At 35.4% G+C, this 22,731-nt stretch overlaps 1 protein-coding gene across 2 annotated transcripts in view; it reads right to left on the bottom strand.

Moving 5' to 3' along the window:
• The window catches only part of LOC148953067 (uncharacterized), a 70,698-nt gene extending 51,044 nt beyond the window's left edge, over positions 1-19,654 (bottom strand). Inside the window, exons 1-4 of one of the 2 annotated variants that reach the window (XM_089088274.1) lie at positions 19,349-19,654; positions 14,297-14,531; positions 4,382-4,850; positions 697-944 (exon numbers count right to left, since the gene is read on the bottom strand). In XM_089088274.1, coding sequence (XP_088944400.1) covers positions 697-944; positions 4,382-4,850; positions 14,297-14,531; positions 19,349-19,473 — 1,077 coding nt within the window. In that variant the 5' untranslated portion in view covers positions 19,474-19,654. The remainder of the gene's footprint in view (positions 1-696; positions 945-4,381; positions 4,851-14,296; positions 14,532-19,348) is intronic. The other variant, XM_089088276.1, reaches the window with a different exon arrangement.
• Between the last annotated feature and the right edge of the window lie 3,077 nt (positions 19,655-22,731).

A 22,731-nucleotide genomic window follows, 5' to 3' on the forward strand; every position in this document is an offset into this window, starting at 1 on the left:
GGGGTGCAGCCGATTCTGTGATGAAGCTCGGGGGGGGGGAGCTGAATTTATATTGGCAGTTCACAAAACCTTACATTGCCAGCAACTTCTATCATACCTATGAAATCTTTATTAATAGGCAATTACCAAAAATCATCAATAAGCTTCAGCATTAATCTTCTTGGATTAGAGCTAAAATTTCCAAACCATTTTGGATAATAGATTCTTGTTTGAATTTTATTGTGTTATTCCAGCTGTTTGTTTCCAGCTTTTTCAACAATCTACCTTTTATCAACTGCTTTTTTGGCCATCTACCTTTTTTCAACTGCTTTTTCAACCATCTGGTTTTTCAGCCATATCTAGTGTAAATTTGAAGTTCCAGGGAGGGCAGTTGTCCCCCTCCGTACGCCCATGGTGTTGAGCTATTTATTTCGAGTTGTGGCATTCTGAAACTGCACCGAGTAGAGGCATCAACGAGAGCTGGCCCAATATCTGAATGATGGCTTTTTTTTTACCACAAACTAGAAAAAGTTGTGGCTCGTTAAATTTTTGGCCGTTTTGTACCCCTTCCTTAAGATAATTCAACCATGAGCCCCTTAAAGGTTTAGCCTTATTATAAAGGAGTGCACCATGCGGACAAGATCCACGTCTTTTTGTCTCAAATCTAACTGCACCTCCTATGTATCTACTAAATTATCAATGTATAAAAAATTGTACCTCATGATCAAAAAACAACAACGCTGGCGCATTAGAAGAAGACTGCATTCTAGAGGTCAAGCGTAACTGCTCCAAATGCGTATGGTGTGACAGAAGCTGAAATAAATACACGTGCTCTGAGTTATTATGGAGGCACAAGGAAAGAATTTTGCCGATGAATTCTTTATTTTCGTTGTAACGGTTGACAGGTGGGATTGACAAAACACAAAACGCAGCTGCCCGAGTCTCTGTTCCATATGTTCCTTGATCTGAAAAAGAACAACAATCCAACTAACAATACAAAAAATTACTAACCTGTCCTAAGATACGTAGTGAAAGTTTCTAAAGGACTGTGCTATATGAATACAATTTTAAACTGATTTCAGAGTCAAAACCTGCGTACGTTCGAATCCAGAATCAAAGCATATTCATTACGTTTAAAAATAAAACTTATCACGCAAGTTTTCAGTTAGACGCATTATATATTTATTGAAGCTGCTTTCAGAGAATTTAACAAAATATCCCCCCCCCCCCCCCAACAAAAAATACAATCTGACTTCATTGACTAAATTTTCAAACCAGATAAACACTCTGAGACGGAAAGTAGCTGTTACAATTTTACCAACCGGAACTAATAAGGTATCATGTTATTTGTACACAACTAAGTAGTGCACAACAATGTAAGTGATAAATGTTTAGTTTTATCGTAATATACTTTTCGAGCTCCCTTTTCTCTTTTTTTTTTGCATGCAAGTTTGTTTTTGTTTTTCTGTGTAATTTTGTTCGGGTTCTACCCTTTTATTACTGAATATATTTAAGAGAATCCTAATTTGTTGGGAAGGGCAATTACGACTTAATGGGCCCTTATTATCGGGGCACAGAATAAAAAAATAAACTCTAGCATAAAGAGGTAATCCTCAAATTCACAGCATCCTTCTATAATTGACACAACTGAATATAAAAATGAACAGAAATTAGAAACAAAAACTGGCATTTTAAAATGAAGGTAAAAAAAACGGTGTTAAATTTTTAGATTGAACAGGAACTGTTCATTATACAAGGGGACTGCCAGTCTTGAAACACTTTCTCAACTCTAGACTCTTACAATACCTACTGTTCTGAGCTCGGTGCTTCAAGAATTAATGTCCTAACAAAAGCGCAATATCATAGACATTATTTTATCTCAATGCTTCGAGAATGAAAGGAGTTATTTAGTTGTATTTGATTAGCCCATGACAATATAACTTCTGTTCATACGTTTTCAGAGGCAATCGGTAAATTCAGTGCTGACGGTCACCAGCTGGTCATATTTGTTGCATTCCGAAATACTCTCAGGAAAGGATTTGCCAACTTTAGCGTAAAGAGTAGGAAGCTGCGGGGTCGATAGTCTCTGTCACATATAGGATTACTTCTGTTCGTTTTAAGTTTTAACATCCCTTATTACTTTCATTCGAAGGAACCTACTCTTTCGTTTACAAATACTTACATAGAACAATATGATTATCTGTTTGAACTAAATACAGTCGTTTTTATCTCTTAGGGAGTACGCAAGAGCCTATCTACTCTCAGAAGAACCTACAAAGAAACTACTCTCAAAGTGAACAAAATAAGTCGGAAATTAATACAAACCAATTTTGGAACCTTTTTTTTTACAATATCCAAAATCCCCTAACCTCACTAAACAAATTTGAAAAATTTTGAATTTGAGCTTTTGAACTTTTAAGGTTATTGCTTAAAATTCGACCTTTAATTGTGGCTGTCTTCCCTTTTCGTCCCATTTTGGACTAGTAAAATTCTTTGTTTGAAAAAAAAACTGACGCTACAAAAGGAACACAAAGTCGTAGTTTGACATGAGTAAGGTCTGATAAAAGATATCTTAGAGAAAATTCCACCCTCAAATTGGTCTGAAAGACTCATGCCCTGGAAAAACTTCCATGTAATGGCCTGAAAATATAGCTTCCGTACTTTTGACCCACGCCCCCTCTAACAAATGATACAAACTTTATACGTCAATGTTCAATACTGAAAAAGTCAACGGTTTACCATTTTTTTGGGGGGGGGGGGGTTTGGCACTGATTATGTTATATCAAAAGCCCTTGCTTGGGTAAATAAGTTTCTGCTCTTGATCACATTTTAAAGGATCCAAAAGCATTTTAATACTCATTCTTGTCTACAGAAGACTTAAGAATTTGTCTCACAAGTCATCTTACACAGTAATCCTTTGAACGTATGAGGGGGAGGGGATTTCTATATGCCTTATTTGCGTATAATGAGAGTCAAAAGGCTTAATATCCAATCCCCTTTTCTCTGTGGATTGATGACTTCCTGGCTCCTGCAACACTGAAGGTCCGCCTAAAATGAACAAGAGCATGATTTGAGAAAAAAGAGGACGTCATTGACATATTAATTCAAGACAATAGCGTTGAATATGAAGGAACAACAGTAAAATCCAGTATAAACATCGTGTTCCTTTTTAACAACGTTTGAACTAGGGATCGGTTAAAATAGCACAGGTTCTGACTTACGAGGTAGTCAAGAAACCCTACTTATTACTATTATTATATTTTTTTTAAAGCAGAGCATCCTTTGGTTTGTGGTGCTATAGTGTGCTAGTTATTTACTCTTGTTTATCAAACATAGCTATACCCACACTCAAGGGCCTTTTGTTGCTAAAAATTGATAGATAATGGAAGCCCACAGCAAAATAAAATTCACGATATTGGGAGTTAATCCCAAACGACCTCCTGTGTACTAGATAGGGTACTCTAACAACATAGTTACGACGATCCACGGACTAAAACTCCATGATAAACGTCACTTGTTTACGAAAATTTGCCAGGCATAATGATATTTGCTATTTCGACATGCAATACGGTACTTTAAGCAACACGGTACGGTGTAGCGATAGATTCCGAAGTACATTTGCGTGTGGTCACGAAAAATTTCAGTGCATTCAATTTATTTCAATTTACAAGTATTTTAAAATAATCTAATCTCTTTTGGAAATATGTTCAAGAGTCACCTTTGCATTGCCATTCTTTACACCACGAGGCAGGTCCTTTTTTACATATTGTTATTTTTTTTCAGTAGTTAGTATTAACTCTCTAACATCTTCTGTCAAAGAAACGAAAGTAAAAATCGAGCTGCCACCTAATATCTATGCTAGTAAATTGAAAAAAAGAACATCAAAGAATTTCCTATCTTCTGAGGACAAATTTACCTTACTTGATAATTTTTAGTATAAGTTTTAAGAATGTTAAACATTTGTGGGTTACTTAGAATAATGTGCCTTTATGGGGATGCCTATTACATATTTTTCTGATTATTGTATATATTACTCTATGCCAGGCGCGACAATTGGGCGGAGGGGGGGGGGGGGGGAATTGTCCCTCCTTAAACTGTTATGTTCAGCCCACTCTAGATTTTGAGAGATGTATTTTTTGGTATTTTTATTGAAAAATATACTTTTCCTATTTTCATTTGAAAAATCAAAAACAACAAAATTGTCCTCCTAGATTTTGAAAAATACATTTGTTTTCCCCCCTCCCCCGACATTTTCGTCAATTGATGCCCCTGTTATATATGGCAGACGAAGTATTTTTTTTCGCATCTCTGATCAGAAGTTAAAATTTAATGCCATTTTTAGTTCTTTAGTACATCGAACTACCATCAAAAATCTATGTATGTGGAAGCATTATTTACTCACAACAGGCGTCGCGAATCTGTTCATCCGCCAAGATTGAAGTGCATGGTTCGTTCCAAAGGCATCGAAAAACTCCTCTATCAGCAAGTGAAGTGGAATTCTCAAAATGTGCGCTTGGTAAACATGATGCTATAATTTTATCAACAAATATGGCACCTAGCATGCCACTATAGAGAGTGGCAGTACAAGTAACAACCTTAAGCACACCTAGTTTCAAATTTGCTCCTAAAATTCTTTCCATGGCTCTTACATGCTGAAGAGAGATGCCAGTAATTCCTTTTACAGCATAATTTAAGTAAAAACTTCTCAATTCCTTGCAGCACAACATTAGTTCAACAAAAACTTCAATAAATTCAACGAAGTAATACGTATAAATACATAAAACTTGAATTTTACTCAACGATTTGCTAAGATCCATTGCTTCAGTCTGTTGATCTTTCCGCAAGTTACAGGTCCACGAAAGGTGAGTCAGCTAAAGAGAAAAAAGAAGATTTAGAAATCAACCAGGTTCCTCTGGGCATTTTCTAAGACACATGGTGTTGCTGCACAATACTACTGCGAGTGTAGGTTTTATTCTTTTTTTCATCGATAGTCTGTAGATCAGTAACAGCAAGAGATAGAAATTCAAAATACTTTGCAGTAAGATGATCGTTAAATAAGGAATAACAACTCTTATAGAGTTTGCGTCGATTTTTATCAAGCATTTTTCGAAAAACTTATTTGTTTGTCTCTAGACAATTAAACAGTTTAAGCAATAAGCAGAAATACTACTACTATTATTAACAACTCACTACAGCACCAAGCCGTCTGAGGCCAACACAGATGCGCAAGCTCCTCCTTCATCCCAATCTATTCAAAGCCTCCCTCTTTACACCCTCCCATAAAGCTCCTGTTTCCCTTAAATTTTTCCTGACGATATCTTCCCACCCCATTCCGGGACGACCAGCTTTTCATTTGGCCCTAGACGGTTGGCAGACAAGGACAATCTTTGGCAATCTATCATCTTTCATCATTTCCCTCAAAATAGCCCTAGAAACCAGGATTGAACCACATTTTTCGTACATCTTACTGTTTGCGATATGGTCAGTCAGTCGGGTACCCAAAACAATCCATTGACAATTTCTCTGGAAAACATCTAGCAAATCCTACTCCATTTTTTGGAGAGCCCAAGCTTTCAGAACCAAGCTTGACCATTAGCCTACTCGAGCTTTAAAAAAAGCAACAAAATAGGAATACCGTCTTTAGTAGTAATACTACCTGGGTAAGAGAGGCTGTTCACTTAACATACGGTATGTTTTCCTACCGTATGTTGACCTTGAAGAACACATTCTTGGAGTACAATTCCACGTGAATCGAAAAAACAAACATCAGCATGGACTTGATTTTCAATTTTGACATTCTTTTTCTTTTTTTTTCCGTGGCTAATCTGAATTTCTACATTCCAATGTTCTGCTTTAGTCTCAGGATCGTACTTGTAGATCCGAGTTTTATCTCCGAAAATCACATTTAGGGAGATATCTGGATTCCCCATCCAATATTGACAAACATGTAAACGCTTTTCCTTTTGTCCAACAGAAACGCTTTTGGAACGATCTTCGAACACTGTTTGGACATCCCCAACTTTTGAGTTAGGATGAGAGGCACTGTTTCTCTGTTGATTCCGGTACCCTCAACGAAATCTCTAACCGTAAGGCGACGGTTTAAGTTGACAGTTTTTCAACTTCTGGCGCAAAACAGTGGAGGGGCGTCCCAAATGGTCATCGTTCTTCGTTGAGAATTTGCCATAACTGGACCTCGCTAGCCGCTTGAAGAACGAACTTCTTTACAGAAAACGATCTCAGTAAACTGTTTTCATCAGCTCAAGAATTTCGCAGTTCCTTTTTCCTGCTTCCACAAGGAATTCATCGCAACTCTTTGCTCTTCAAAATCACTATCGCCTCCCATCGTCACAATAGCAAAACACACGTCTACAAAAATAGAGCTATACTCAAGATGGAGTGGTTGAAACAACTAAACTAATTGCACTTCTGCGTTGAATGTATACACAGACTGTGCCACTGCTATCACTCCCATAATGCGGCATCCTCTTTCGCAATAAAATGAGTCCGCGAATTTTATTGTCAAACTTTATATGCCGTAATTACGTCATGCTAAGTTTCTAGTAACAATAATGGTTCAATCATTACAAGGTTCTTCTTACATCAGGAAAAATATTAATAAAAAGACGTGACTCGATCATCAACTATACGTTTCCATAGCTAACAATCGACATGCCATTACACCAGGAACTAATAAAGGATCAAACACAGGAGCAAAAACGGGAAAAAAAACATGAATATGAGAAGAAAGCAACACAGGATAGAAGGAGCAAAGGAATGAACACAGGGAAGAATGCGGGAGCAAATATGGGAATACAAACAGGAATAAAAAAGCAAAGGAATACACCAACAAAGACGTGTATAGACACAGGACCGAACACTGGAACAATGTAACATAGAAAAAAACCCACAAGAAAGAGCACAGGAACAAACACTGTAATGAGCACAAGAAGGATCAGAGGAACGAACCCATGACAAAACACAGGAGCCTACATAGGAACAAATAACTTAGGAGATGGCCCATTTGATTGAAAATTTACAGTTTTAGTGCTCTTTTTAGGAGTCGAAAGTGACAGCACTAAAATAACAGGAAATTTTTTACACAACCTGCATTTTTGGCAGCACAGATAGTATTGAAACCTGCAGTTCTTTTTTTTACAAGGTCCAGCTATATTAATAAACAACGTTACTGAACTATCTACTGTGCTTTTCGTGGCAATAAAAAAAAGTATCAATCCTAATACAAATCACATCACGAGACAGGCTGCATCGAAAGCCTTGGAAAGAATTCATGTCCAATCAAATTTTTTAACAGGGTTTTATTTGCGTTTTGTATCTGCTTTGCCTCCGTTAGGTTTGATTCCAAAAGTTACTTCTTTCTTTTATGATAAAAATAAAACCAACAAAAAGTAGATTATCCATCTGCCTCTTCCTTGTCGTAACATAAAACTTATCAGAAAACACCTCGAGACAGATATTGTTCGTGTTTTTATTTATTATACGCTAAACTTGTTGGGGATGTTTCTCTTAGGTATGTAGTGCTTTCACTGACTGATCCTTATCTATTTGCGAAAGTGCTTAATTATATTGATCTAAGGTTTAATTTTTTCATTTTGTATTTTCTACTTAACCTCTGTCTTGCGGGTAATAAACTAAATCTTATAATCATCAGCTTAATGTTTAATCATCAAAAGTCAAATATATTCTTAAGCATTTTCTTCCTTACACTGAACTTAGGAATTGAGCCATTTAGACAAAGATCAAACCAATTAAATTTAATCAAGACAATTCACCCGAAATTTTATTGACAATTAGTAGTTATTCAAAATTGACAGTTTTTGGCATCTTAGTTAAGCACCTAGATCTTTAGAGATTATAGATCACCAAAGGACTGGAGAAGAGGCGGAACCAACATAATTCTTTGTGAGAAGCAACTACAACCATTTAACTTGCTAAACTGGATATTGAAAAAATTACTTATCTTACATGTTTCATATAATAAATGCTTGAGAAAAAAAACATATAGTTCCCTACCCGTCTTACAACTCTGCTGGTCGATCTATATATATAAAAAAAAAAATCCATTCCTTCATTCTGAAGAATCTGAAGTAATTTTATACGTGTCCTTTAGGCATTGACAGTGGTAGTTCTAGGTCTGGACAGGTGGGGGGGGGCAGCTGCCCTCCTCCTCAATTTTTCCGATATCTGACATCAAATCCTTTTATTTTATATTTTTACACTCCTATGGTATACTTTGCCCCCCCCCCCCCAATTATGAGGCCTAAAACCACAACTAAGTATTGATATAAAGAATTGTGCAATAACTAAGAGGATTTGATACCTTAATCATCATTTTGTGAGCCTCAACGTCGGCTCACTGTCTCAAAGACAAAGGATTCATTAGCGAATTCCCCTAGGGGACTATTTTATAATTAAAACCTATTGAGAATTTGTGATTTGGCTGTCAAATTTGATTGAAAGACAATAAATTGTGTCAGCAAAAATTTCAGTCAAAGCGGGTTGCAACACAGGAAACTCGCTAAGTTGCCATATTGACCAAATGGCATTTCTTCTTAGGAACTAGCCTTTCCTGAATTTAAAATGAAAATTCTGCCCCTTTAATCGAAAAAACCAAACTCACACTTTATAATGATATCAGCTTCACTAAAACTGAATATCTCTATCTCCGGCACAAAACAAGAGGAGTTATAAAGTTTTTCTAATATTTCAGGAAAAGAAGGTGTCCGCTTCTAGTTTTCTGCCGTTTGTTCAGATTGCTTATCCAAGCTCTAGAAGATATGGCAAGATCGCCCAATCAATTCTAAATAGTTTGGCCACACAAACTAATAAAGTTTATAATGGACAAGATTTGCTGATTATTTATGGTGTCGAATCCCCTTAAGAAGCGATTAAAATATGGTGAATCATTAAAAAATCAAAATAAAAAAATGTTTTTCTATCAATTTATGTACCCAGAATTTGCAAATGTTCTTCTTTTACATGTCTAGTGTGGATTTGAAACTAGAAGAGCGGAACAAGAAAAAAAAACTTAAGTAACAGTATGAATTGACTGCACGGATTTGAAATATTTTTGCACAGGTACCTGAGCTGCCACAATATTCTACAAGACATCAGAGAATTTGATCGAGTCCCCTAAACTTGGATCTCTTGAACAAATCCTTGAAATCTTCTATGCTTTCTACCATTTTTTCCATACCTTGTCGTCATGAGGCGCAACTTATAAATCCAAGTTAGTACTTGTACTTGTTTCATATTGCAAGCCCGTGGCTCTGCATAGGAGTCTAGATGTATTGGCATATGTGACTCCAGGAGGTTCTGTCCGCAATTCATGGCACGATGATCAACAACCATTCTCTATCCCAGCATCTTCCGTAATTTCTGAGCCCACTAAGTGGCTCCAAGTAAGACTCAATGGTAGATAACCGAGTTGCTGTTTTTTTACCATTGGCTCGGCTTCCTCTAACGCATCCAACTTAGAGCATAAGTCATCAGGGTGACGTAGTACGCGGCCGGTTTGCAGCTCTACATAGGATGGTATCATTCCTAATTATTTCACACTGCCTGACCTTCAGAACATACGGAAGCGGAAGACATCTGTGGAACAAAACCATCCATATATCGGGTGTCCGAGGTCTTTATAGGGTATAAACGAGCCAACTCCTTATTCGATTAAAAACTGAGCTAAGTTCTGACTTGCTGCAAAATTGAGTCGGAAAACTGATGCAAAAGAAAGTTAAGTCGAGAATACAGAGTTTTGCTAACGCAATGCAAAAACGAGCGATGTCCCGAATCAGTGCAAAAACGAACCAAGTCCAAGTAGCAGACTGACTCGGTAGACATCGGAAAAGAGGGCTTAAAAAGGCATTCTGGAAGGTTTAAACTTGCTCCACTGCCAATGAACCTAACCAAGCATGGTATATGCACCATTTAGGAGAAGGCTGAAAGAGACGAGCAGCCACTACATACTCTACAATTCATAGTCTGCATCAGTTTTATCACAGAAGATCCCACGAATCTGTTGCTACGTAGCCGTTTTACCGAATTCAAACAGGTACCAGGTTAATTCTAGGAGGTTGAAACCAAACTGTACAAAGGGTTTACTGTCAAATGCCCTTTCTTATGCTCAACAGTTCTTTTTTTACCTAAAATTTTCATGCAACCCAGATTTTCTGCGGAGGGCTATGAAATCACTCCAAACAAAAAGTGTGAAAGATTCAGGAGTAGCAAGAGGAATAAATAAAGTAAATTGAATTAAAAGTGTCATACATGGGAGCCAAAGAAAAAAAAGGTTTCAAAATGAAGTCAAGGGTGTTTGCCAAAAAAAACTGTAAATTTTGGCTGATAAAAGAGTAAAAAAAAACTTCAGAAATAAACAGACAAGAAGAAGAAGAAGAAGATGAAAGCTACATATTCAACCGAGTATATTCCTAAATTTACTATCAAATACTAGGCTACTTTTAAGTTAAATGGTGTTATTTGATTCGTACTTCCTATAAGCATTGATAATAGAAATATTTCCTCCCAGGGAGAAAAAAAAAAAGATAAATATGCAGATATTTTGGTCAAAATCTCCACTCCACCGTTCTCAGTGGACAAAAGTAAATACAGAGCGAAAAATACAGGTAAAAGCCCTTAACGACAAAATAAAAGCAAAACGAGTCTCAAAACAAAGAATTGATTCAGAATAGACCCTTTCTGAGCAACATTGAAAGGGTAACTAAATAAAAGCATCAAACATTGAATGGTTATACAAACCAGGGAAATCATTTTATGCAAAGCTTTATTGAATGGTAATCGCTAACCAGGTATGGTATTCTTTAACATTGGTTGTGAAATAGCAGTTTACAAATAATATAGATAATATAATCACAGGCAGCGCAATAGCGCTGCCTAAGTAAAGAACGATGTTGGCACACAGGGTTGCCACCGTCAGTAGGATTTTACTAGATCTAGTAAAAAAAATCTAGTAAATTTCCCAAAATCTAGTAAAAACTAGTAAAAAGTCATGATTTAGCATAAAACTGTAAGGAAGGATTTTCAGCTCCATTTTTTAAATTGGCACCACACTTCCAAAAATTAACTTCCTATAAGAAACGGCATTTTTATTAATATTTGGCTTTTTAGCAGTAGCAATCTAGGTTAATTTCAAATATATCCATGGGTTGGCTAGTTAAAAGACATTACTGCAGAAGTGTAAAAAAAATGGTTCTAGGCGAATACCCCTACCCCGGAAAATACCCCTTGCAGAAAATACCCCCCGCGGAAAATACCCCCCCCCACCAAAAAAAAACTTGGAAAATAAGGCTTTCCAAATTTGAGAATTTTATTTTTTTGATTTGCGTAGGGGGATGGAATTTTGGTACTTGTGTATTACACGCCACTCACTCAAGTTTATGCTGTGTAAAATTCAAGAACACACCGTTTTTTTTTGTTAGTTTCTTCGGTACTTTAAAAATAAATTTGCGCTATAGATTTGCACTTTATGGGGGGGGGGGGGTGAGCATAGCGGGTCTGCATGCAAAATGTGTTTGGTACAATTATTCTGCATATTAGATAGATAGACAAGTAAGTGCATTTTAAAGCCAAATATACGGCCATGAACACAGTAAAATAAACAAATGAATATAGTAAATGGGAGGGGGGTGTTTAACCCCCCGGAAAGTCAACTCCGTAGAAAATATCCTCCCCCATTTGGAAAGTAAGGTTTCTAAATTTGAAACTTTTTTTTTTTTTCGTTGAAAAGTGCTAAGGAACGGGAAAAAGAGGAATTTACACACCAGAAGTATCTTAAAAACTTGAAAAAAAAACACAAATCCATTTGTGTTGAGAAGACTTCCATATGATTTTCTGCAATTTTTGGCAGTAGCGGGTGCCAAATTAAAGAAAATTGAATAAGAAAAACAATTTAGGTAAACAATTGGGAGCCAACACATTCTAAATTGTTTAAGTTTTTATGGACAAAAGCGTTGTCAAATTCTAGTTTGTTTTTCTTATCTTCCAAGTCTAAAACTACCACAAATCCCCATTAACAAATAAATGAAACCCAAAACTAACAGAAATTATAATAGATAGCCAAATAAAACTCAAAACGAGCAAAAAGTAAAAGGAGTATGGCTGACAACACCAATGTCTTCTTCAGACCAGAAAATAATTTTCAATTTACTTAAAAAAAAAAAAAAACGTGTATAGTCAGTCTGATATACTTATTCTGATATCTATTCCTTATAGTCTTAATACTTCTTTATTTGTTGAAGTCAAAAAAGTGAAAACATTTAAAATGTATTTTGTTTTCAGTAAAGTGCAAATTACTTTCTTGTCTTGAGGAGGTGTGGGGGTGTCAGCCCTACTCATGCTAATTGTTGCTATTTTGAGTTTGAATAGATTATGTATTGTTATTTCTGTTCGTTTTGGGTTCAATTCATTTATTTATGTTGATTTGTGGTAGTTTTACGCCTGGAAAATAATTTGAATTTATTTCTACTCATTTTTGGCTTAACGAGGCCATGGGCACCGACAAGGGCGGGGAGGGGGTCACTGCCCTCACCTGGGAATTTGGGACTATATAGTAATTATAAGGAAACCAAAGGAAAAAGCAGAATAGGGAAAAACCATGGAAAACATGTTTGTTGCCCCATTGTTGGCTGCCTTCCAATAGATTTTGACCCATAATAAGGAAAAATATAAGTTCTAATTTGTGACCGAGTGACCCCTTACAAGTTTCCCAGAAATAACAATAAATAACCTATTCAAACTCAAAATAGCAACAATTAGCATAAGTAGGACTGACAATCGCCACACCTCCTTAAGACCAGTAAGTAATTTGCACTTCACTGAAAACAAAATATTTTAAATGTTTTCACTTTTTTGACTTCAACAAATAAAGAAGTATTAAGACTATATGGAATAGATATCAGAATATGTATGTCAAACTGACAATACAAGGTTTTTTTTTGTTTTTTGTTTTAAGTAAAGTGCAAATTAATTTCTGGTCTGAAGAAGATATGGGTGTTGTTAGCCATACTCCTTTTAATTTTTGCTAGTTTTGAGTTCGACTAGGCTATCTGTTGTAATTTCTGTTAGTTTTGGGTTTATCATTTATTTATTAATGGTGATTTGTGGTATTTTTACACTTGGAAGATAAGAAAAACAAACTCGTAGAATTTAACAGTGCTTTCGTCCGTAAGAACTTAAACAATTTAGAATTTGTTAGTTCCCGAAGCCAACCATCCTTTCAAAGGAAAGCTAATCCTTCTTAAACTTTTTGGTGCCCTATGTTTTAGCTTAATTTTTATGATGTTTGCCCAAATTTTTTTTTTCTTCTTCAATTTTTTTTTAAATTTGGCACCCACTACTGCAAAAAAATTGCAGAAGTTCATATGGAAGTCTTTTCACCACAAATGGATTTGTATTTTTTTTTTTTATAATTTTTTAAGACACTTCTGGTGTGTAAATTCCTCTTTTTCCCGTTCCTTACCACTTTTCAACAAAACTATAAAAAAACTCAAAAACTCGAGGATATTTTCCACGAGGCTATTTTTTGCGGGGTTACTTTCCGAAGGAAGAGGGGGGATTTTCGCGGGGGAGGGCATTTTTCGGAGGGGGGGGGGGGTAAACACCCTCCCCCATTCCCTATATTCATTTATGTTATTTTGCTGTGTTCATGGCCATATATTTGGCTTTAAAATACACTTATTTGTCTATCTATCTAATATGCAGAATAATTGTACCAAACACATTTTGCATGCAGACCCGTTTTGCTTACCTCCTCCCCCCCTAATGTGCAAATTTATTTCTAAAGTAACAAAGAAACGAACAAAAACACCGGTGTGTTCTCGAATTTTACACAGCGTAAACTTGAGTGAGTGGCGCATAATACACAAGTAACAAAATTCCATCTCCATACGAAAAATTAAAAAATGAAAATCAAATAAAATTCTCAAACTTGGAAAGCCTTATTTTCCACGGGGGGTATTTTTTTGGGTGGGGGTATTTTTTTGTGTGTGGGGGGTATTTTCCACGGGGGTATTTTCCGGGGGGGGGGGGGGTTAGACGCCGGCCACCTTAAAAAATACCAATCAATCTTCCATTCGTTTATTATGACTGGTGAATTTATAGTGTTATATTTTTTCTGTCATTTTTGGAGGGGAGGGGATCATTCAATTCTAAAAATATAAAATCACAGCGAGTTTTTTTTCCTGTAATAAATAAAGGCAACAAGAAAACATTCATCAAATAGTTGGGCCAATCAAAATAAATGTTGATGCTAAATAAAATGTTACATGCAAGTATAGCAACTCACATTTGGACAGGCATCTACAATGGCTTTTAAATCCCGTTGTGTCAGCAAAGTACCGTGAACATCTAAAACTTTTAGATTTGTCATTTTTGTGAGAAGCGTTTTCAATGTCTTTGATTTGATCCAGAATAAACTGCTTATGTTCAAATCACGGACCAGCTTTGACCTTACTTTGTCTTGCAGACTCTTCTCTACAAAGTGTGGAGAGCTTGGAACTCCACTTCTAAAGTCTAGCTTCCTAGAAAATTAACTAGAATGAATAATAAATTATAAACAATTAATACAGCAAACCTTAAATAAGCTGTTTTGATGTATTCATACACTGCTTGACCTTTTTTTCATAAAGACTGCTGAACAACATGCTTTAAAATTTACGTCAATCAAACTGTGAAGAAGATAGCTGAAACTATTATGATGGTGTAATCTACAATTAACAAAGAGGAAGGGGCGAGAATTACCATTCTTTAAAAATGGTTCAAAAATTCCTTCCTACGAAACAGATTTAGAAAAAGAACATACCACATCACATAAAGATTCATGTATGATCGCTATGAAACACAATAATACTTATAGACGCACTCTGTTTTTACTGAGATTTGAATCATGAATGAAAAATGAAGCAAATAGTGAAGAAGAAAAACGAGAATATTTCCGCCCAGGGAGAAAAAAACGATAAATATGCAGATATTTTGGTCAAAATCTCCACTCGACCGCTCTCAGTGCACAATAGTAAATACAGAGCAAAAAATACAGGTAAAAGTCCTTAAGGACAAAATAAAAGCAAATTGAATCTCAAAACAAAGAATTGATTCAGAATAGACCCTCTGTGGGCAACATTGAAAGGGTAACTAAATAAAAGCATCAAACATTGAATGGTTATACAAACCTGAGAAATCATTTTATGCAAAGCTTTATGGAATGGTAATAGCTAACCAGGTATTGTATCCTTTAACATTGGTTGTGAAACAGCAGTTCGCAAATAATATAGATAGTTTAATCATAGGCAGCGCAATAGCGCTGCCTGAGTAAAGAACAATGTTGGCACAATGTATCATTTGGGCTATTTTTTTTTTTTCTAGACCACAGCACGTTGTACAGAAGGAATTGTCGTAGAAACTTCGACAAGGGCTCATTTTATTGGACATTGAAGGGGCTAGTGCCCTTTTAATAGTCAAAAATGATTGGAGGGCAACCACCCAACCATCATTTTCCCAAACACATCCAGTCGAAATTTGAGATAGCCATATTGTTCAGCACAGTTGAAAGGTCCGAAAATTATGTCTTTGAGGATGACCCCACCCACAGCCCTCAGGGCATGGGTTGTAAGTTATTTATAATGAACATATCCTGGAGGAAAACCTCTCTCCAGGGCCGGGTGCCTTTACTTCACTATCAAAAGTGACACTTAGAGGGGGGGGGGAGGCCATTGCCCTGTTATTTCAAAAAACATATTTTTATGAAATCAAATTTTAAGAAATAGCTTTTTTGAATTTTAATGAAAAATTTTTTAATATTGTTTAGTGCCTGGTATTATGTCCAACCATTTGGAAAGGGGGGGGGGGGGGGTTACCCAAAGAACAATACATTCCTTAACTTATAAGTTCTTACTTAAAATTACCTACATTTAGGCCCTAGTGATCATTGATCAGTCCCTGGAGTTTTGTTTTATTTGTGTGTTTAGATTGAATAAAGTCAAAGTTCTAAGTAAATAAATTAAAAGGAAAATATATTCTATTATTTTTTACCTACCCTGTTTATATCATTAATTTAGTTTGTGACTTCAAATCACTCCTTCCTATAATATATGTGTAACTATTGACTGAACAAGATTCAACTGATACAAAACATTGATTGCAAAGACTTAATTCAGGTCTGTATGAAATTAATGAAAGCAAAATCTGTTTGCTATCTCATATCACTGCAAATGATAATACCACAAAAAAGAAAATTATTGTAATTTACCATCCAATTGAGCAAAGGGGTGTATTCTCATCCTAATAGTTGAATGATTGTGACATTATTACCCAATCTCAAGGTGAAAAAATGTTGCTACTTATGTCAGTGAAACTAAACTGGAAAGAGTTGAGTTTTTTCACAGGAAAAAATATTTTGCTCAGAAAATGTGCAATTCATTCATTATTCAAAAATGTACCATAAATGTAAAGTTTTTAAGACTGTAACATAGCAAGTAACCATTTATTTAAAACATAAAAAAATGTTACAAACATAACCTTCATAGCACACCCACCTGCAATAACTGATTAATCACTTTCCCAAAGTCTAGAAACATTTCAAGGCCAAATAAATTTTCAAAGTAACATTCAAGAGACATATTTATTTGTTTCACTTGGGGAAACTACATGTTTGAGTCAAAACAGAAGACTCTTGTGTCTAGTAGAAATCAAGCTGAGACAGAGAATCTATTTTTATTTCAAAATAGTTGAACTAAATACAAGGTAAGGAGTTTGTTTATTTCTCATTTGCGTTGTTTGCCTACTTTTTGACACATTGGGAAGGAAGGGACAGCCCCCCCCCCTGTTTAACTCCATACTCATTATACTAAAGTTTATAACTGATTTAAAAAAGTTTCTTATTCCAATTCAATTATAAAATAGAGTCAAAAAGCCAAACTTTATCCTAAAGAGTGAGGGGTTGATGAGGGGACAGCCCCCCTCCTATATAGAAAAAATTTCTGTCCATTTTAAGTTTTAATGTTATTCCTTATTTTCATTTGAAAAAACTAGATTTTCTTATTTAATCTCTGATCCTTTTTCAAATCATGCCCAGGCCTAACCAAAAAATGATGTGGGCTATTGAGCCCCATAAACCCCCCATTTCTTGCTGTTAAATTGTATAGCAGCAATTATAGACTGATTGGTAATGCCCTACTTTTTCAGTTTTTCTGCCTAATAATTTGAAATTTTGGATTGCAATTAAGATTATAAATATTGAGTCAAAATTAGGCCACCATCATTAATTTGAACACTTTAGCCATATAGTCTACAACATTACCTATTGTAAATGCACTGATTGTTAAAACTAGAGGCAAATCACAAATACACATTTTAACTTGAGCCTAGTCTTGGAAAAACCTGTTCAATCCTAGATACAAGATCTTATGGTTGAAACAAAATCAAACTATCTCAAAAGTTAGAACACACAATCTTAATCATAGACAGGCTCACTTGTGGACAGATTCAATCATAGTCTATTAAATGCTAATTGTACATGATTTGTTCTATGCTTTTAGTATATGAAGTATTGTGAAGAAGAATAAACCAACAAAATCATAAGTTATAATATAGCCTAGGGTTGTATCTAGGCATTTAATGGAGAAGGGTGGGACCAGGATACAATTCTTATAGCAGAAATTATCATAACCTATTTGGACAGACTATTGACTAGGGAATCAATTAGCATTGTGGTACTGTTTGGTTGTTATTGTAGCTAGCTCAGAAAAAAGAATCTATCACCAAGATCTAGACCACTATCAAGTGTTCCTAAATTAAACAGTTGTAAAAAAAGCCATCCTGACATCCTAGCCTATTTAAACAATTTTATTCTACTTAAGAACACTTGGATAAATAAGGAGCAGTTTAAAATTACTGACCTAGGATTAAGGTGAACATACCACTCAATGCTTTTTTTATGCCCTTTCCAAATTTAATAATTGCTTTACTCACAAATTCAATTTTAAGCCCTCTGCAGACCCTCAAAGATGATATCTTTCTTATTTTACATACTGCTTATAAGTGTCTCTCTTGTTTGAAACTGTTTATCTGTAAATTCAATTGACTTGACAGAATTGAAAACCAGAAAATGTATGGAAAATATATAATTTAGGCCTACACTATATATTTGTACATGAAGGGGGTTAGGGGTAAAGAATAGCAGAGCTGTAGTTGGAATGCATTAACAATAATTATTCTGCATATGACAAAGGAAGAATTGTTGTTTCTAATCCTTTTATATAGCTAAAAATGAGAGAATAAGGGTATCATGTTTGAAGGACAATAATGGGCTTAAAATTTAATCTTCAAGTAAAGCAATTATTACTCTTGGAAAGAGCATAAAAAAGACATTGAGAGGAATGTTAACCTTATTCCTAGGTCAGTAATTTGAACAGCCCCATATTTACCAACACTTGTGGAAGACTGAATATATTTAGTATTTTAAGATCTTGTGTTTAAAATTTGGCAACATTTTATAACTTCAGTTGTAAAATGTTTTTGTAAAATGTGGAAACATTTTTGCATTGTCTGAAAATATGATATTTGGAAATAGTATAAGATAAGGAATTTGATGGTAGGCTACTACTTTCATTTTTATTAAGGCATTTCCTTCAGAAGAGCTGTAATCAGCACCAGATTACAGCTTTGACACTCCTATGCCCAAGCCCTTTTGCTACTCTGTTTTACAAGATTTTTGGGGAAATCCCTGAAAATTCAGGGATAGGGGAAGCACTGAACAGATCACAACTGGTGAGCCAAAAGTAATGAAAGAGAGAGGTGATACCAAACTATCAGCAGGCATTCTTGGGAGACACCTGGCAGTTTATAAATGGCCATGGACCCCCTGTTGTTTTAAAATCACTCTTCTGAGAATATGCACTGCAGTGGTGGAATGAACCTGGCAATTTAACAATAAATCATATCAGTCCAGTTTTTATTAGCCTAAGAAAAAAATGCTCAGTAATAATTTATTGCATCCTCTGGCATAGGCTAGTGTGCCCCCTAGGCCTGGGCCTATTGGTAAATCCAGGCCTGGCTGTGACTCCCCACTACCACTACCTAATGATTTTGCATAACTAGGTCCTACTGGGTATCTTATCCTAGGCACATTAGAATTATTCAAGTCTAGTGTAGGGACTTGGCAGTCTTGTCTGCAAGATATGTTTCTGCTTTACTAAATCAAAATACACATGAAAGACCAGCAAAACACCTATAGCTGAATATACATGTCTGACCAGGCACTTGTTAGGGCACTGAAATCAAGCCAGACATCCATGTGAATATCACTCACTGAAAACTGCTAGAAAAAACTAGTCTACTCAACCTGTTTAGCAAAGGGCTGTAGCTAAGGCTTTGAAACCGCTTGCAGACATAACTAAGAGAAATAAAGTCGCATGTGTCCAACCAGCTCATTATCAGAAATAGCACATCATTTGGTAACTTATCCATTTTGGGGGAAACCAATTCATAGCAGGAATGACCAGTGTTGCCACTTGATCGGCATACTAAAACGGTTCTGGTTGGTGGTCGAGTGAAAAAAGTAGTGTTTTTGCGATAAGGTTCCTATCGAAATGGAGAATATTTTGCGGTGAATTTTGATGATAATCAAAGTTTAATAATAATCAAAATTCATCAAAATGTCTATTATATCAAAGTTTCACACCGATGCCGCGCCAGTCTTCTTTACGGCGGCAAAATTCTAATTTTCAGGGAAAACGGTGGAACGCGACCAGCAGACTCTACTGTTAATTATAATCTATTCAAAAACCACGAGTGACGTGTCGTTCTAGTCGAAATAAACCTACGAGTCGGTTATAGCCCTGTACAACTCAGAAGGCACGTACTACATAATGACACACGTAAATTCGAGGACAAAGCGGCGCAAGCAACAACACTTTAAAACATACAAGATCTAGAGTCTTTTTTCAGACTTTTTAATCTTTTTGTTATTCAATAAATCGTAGCATTTGCTACCCTCCGTGTCTGTGGTTTCATAATACCTGCTGTTGTACTTAGTGAAACTGAACAATCACAGTGTCATAAATTTCAACCCGGGATGTCTCTTAATAATAAAGTAGCTTTTATTCTTCGTGTGCAACTGAATACAAAAGAAGTTAAGCATTTTCATAAGAACTCCTGTGAAAAGAAAAAATCCGAAAAAGCAGTTTTTCAAAGAAACGTAAAGGCCATATTAAATTTAAGGTTAGTAGAAATGAGAGCTTATAATCATTCGAACTGAAAGCGACCAGAAATTACTATTTAAGAATAAATGAAACCCAAAACAAACAGAAATTAAACAAAACAATCATATTAAACAAACATACGACAAGTACTAATATTGAAAGATCTTAAGCCGAAGTGGCCAGCCATGAAAAAAACCAAAAAATATAAAAATCTAAAAAAAAACAAAAACAAACGAGACTGTGGCCAGTGGAGAGAAAAGAAAACAACAAATGCAAAACAACGTGGATATTTCGCCTGTATCCAAACAAGGCGTCTTCAGCACGAAAGAAACGCAAGAAGAACAGGATAACGAAAAAAACAATATAAAACTAAAAACCAATAAAACCACCACCACCAAAAAAAAAAAAAATGTACAATTGGCGCAAACTGATCCACGTAGGGAAAAGATGCTATTATAGAGTTGCTTCAGGGAGGACACCAGAGTAACTGAGGAAAAATAAAAAAAAATGTAAATTACTTTAATTATTCTGTTGCGAAATAATCCTTTTGTTAGCTATTAAAGAAGCAAATCGTTTTGGTCTAGCAGGTAAAATAGTCCCCTGGTGATTATTTAAAATCTTAACTCCCTTATTGACTGTTGATTCACTCTTTGGAAGATTATCATAAATTGGGTCAATATTTAAATTACCTGTGTCCCTATTTTTCGAAAGGTTAGCAAACATATGTTTTTTAATTTCTATGGCTTTTTCGCCCATTGAGTGTAACCCTTATCATTTGAAATAGCTAAGGCTTCATCAAATTTTACAAAATGATCTAGTTGAAGCCAAATATGCTCTGCTAAAGCTGAAACAAAAGTTTCTAGAGGCTTGCTTAATTGTAGGGTTTTTTCTATTGAGTTTCGGTGTTCAATAAACCTTTCAACAAATTATTGGTGAGCCCCACCAATATAGAACTTCCCACAAGAACGCGGAATTTTATACTAACCCACTTACTAAATTTCCCCGAGTTAAATCCTTACCAGAACTAAAAAAAAACTACCCATTGCCCTCAAGGTTTGGAAACATAAAATTTATGTTTCCAATTGTTGAGGCTATTGGGTAGTTTTTTTTAGTTCTGGTAAGGATTTAACTCGGGGAAATTTAGTAAGTGGGGTGTATAAAATTCTGTGTTCTTGTGGGAAGTTCTATATTGGTAGGACACACCAACAATTAGTTGAAAGGTTTATTGAACACCGAAACTCCATAGAAAAAACCCTACAATTATGCAACCCTCCAGAAACTTTTGTTCCAGCTATAGCAGAGCATATTTGGCTTCAACCAGATCATTTTGTAAAATTTGATGAAGCCCTAGCTATTTCAAATGATTAGGGTTACACTCAATGGGTGAGGGAAGCCATAGAAATTAAAAAACATATGTTTGCTAACCTTTCCATAAATAGGGACACAGGTAATTTAAATATTGACCCAATTTATGACAACCTTCTAAAGAGTGAATCAACAGTCAATAAGGGAGTTAAGATTTTAAATAATCACCAGGGGACTATTTTACCTGCTCGACCAAAACGATTTGCTTTTGTAATAGCTAACAAAAGGATTATTTCGCAACAGAATAATTAAAGTAATTTACAGTTTTTTTTTTATTTTTCCTCAGTTACTCTGGTGTCCTCACTGAAGTAGCTCTATAATAGCATCTTTTCCCTACGTGGATCAGTTTGCGCTAATTGTACATTTTTTTTTTTTTTTGGTGGTGGTTTTATTGGTTTTTAGTTTTATCTTGTTTTTTTTTATCCTGTTTTTCTTGTGTTTCTTTCGTGCTGAAGACACCTTGTTTGGATACAGGCGAAATAACCGCGTTGTTTTGCATTTGTTGTTCCCTTTTCTCTCCACTGGCCACAGTCTGGTTTTTTTTTTTTTTTTTTTTTTTCTTTTTTTTTGAGATTTTTCTCTTTATTGGTTTTAGTACTAATATTAATGAATAGATGAATCTTAAAACGAGTAAAACTTATATTGAATATGCAAATCAAGCTCAAAACGAACAAAAATCACTAAAGACAAGAGTTTGGCTGTTCCCCCCTTCGACACTGTGAAAGTCTAATGCCTACTGCGTCATTGGCGCTTTACTGAAAACGAATTACATGGCAAATATTTGTTTTTGTACTTATTGCAACATTGAAAATAAAAATAAAGGTATTTGTTAGTTATTCAAAACACACTCAAGTTCTTAATCTGAATGTGAGATATGAGAAAACCAGTTTCATAGCCACAAAGACAAATGGCGGTTGACAAAATGCATTGGACTTTTATAATTTGGGTTATATATTTGCACTTTAGGAGGAATGGGGGAAAATTATTTGGACTGCGTGAAGTTAGAAGACAGTTCCTGCTTCATAATATGCAGAATAACTGTAGCTAACGCATATTACATGCAGACCCGATATACTTTACCCCCCCCCCTAGTGTACAAATATATAGCCCAAGTTATATAAGTCCAATGTATCCTGTCATTCGTCACTTGTTCGTTCGT

The sequence above is a fragment of the Artemia sp. Qi Xiang Cuo genome, chromosome 4 (genome assembly GCF_049724085.1).
Source record: "Artemia sp. Qi Xiang Cuo chromosome 4, ASM4972408v1, whole genome shotgun sequence".
Taxonomy (NCBI): Eukaryota; Metazoa; Arthropoda; class Branchiopoda; order Anostraca; family Artemiidae; genus Artemia; species Artemia sp. Qi Xiang Cuo.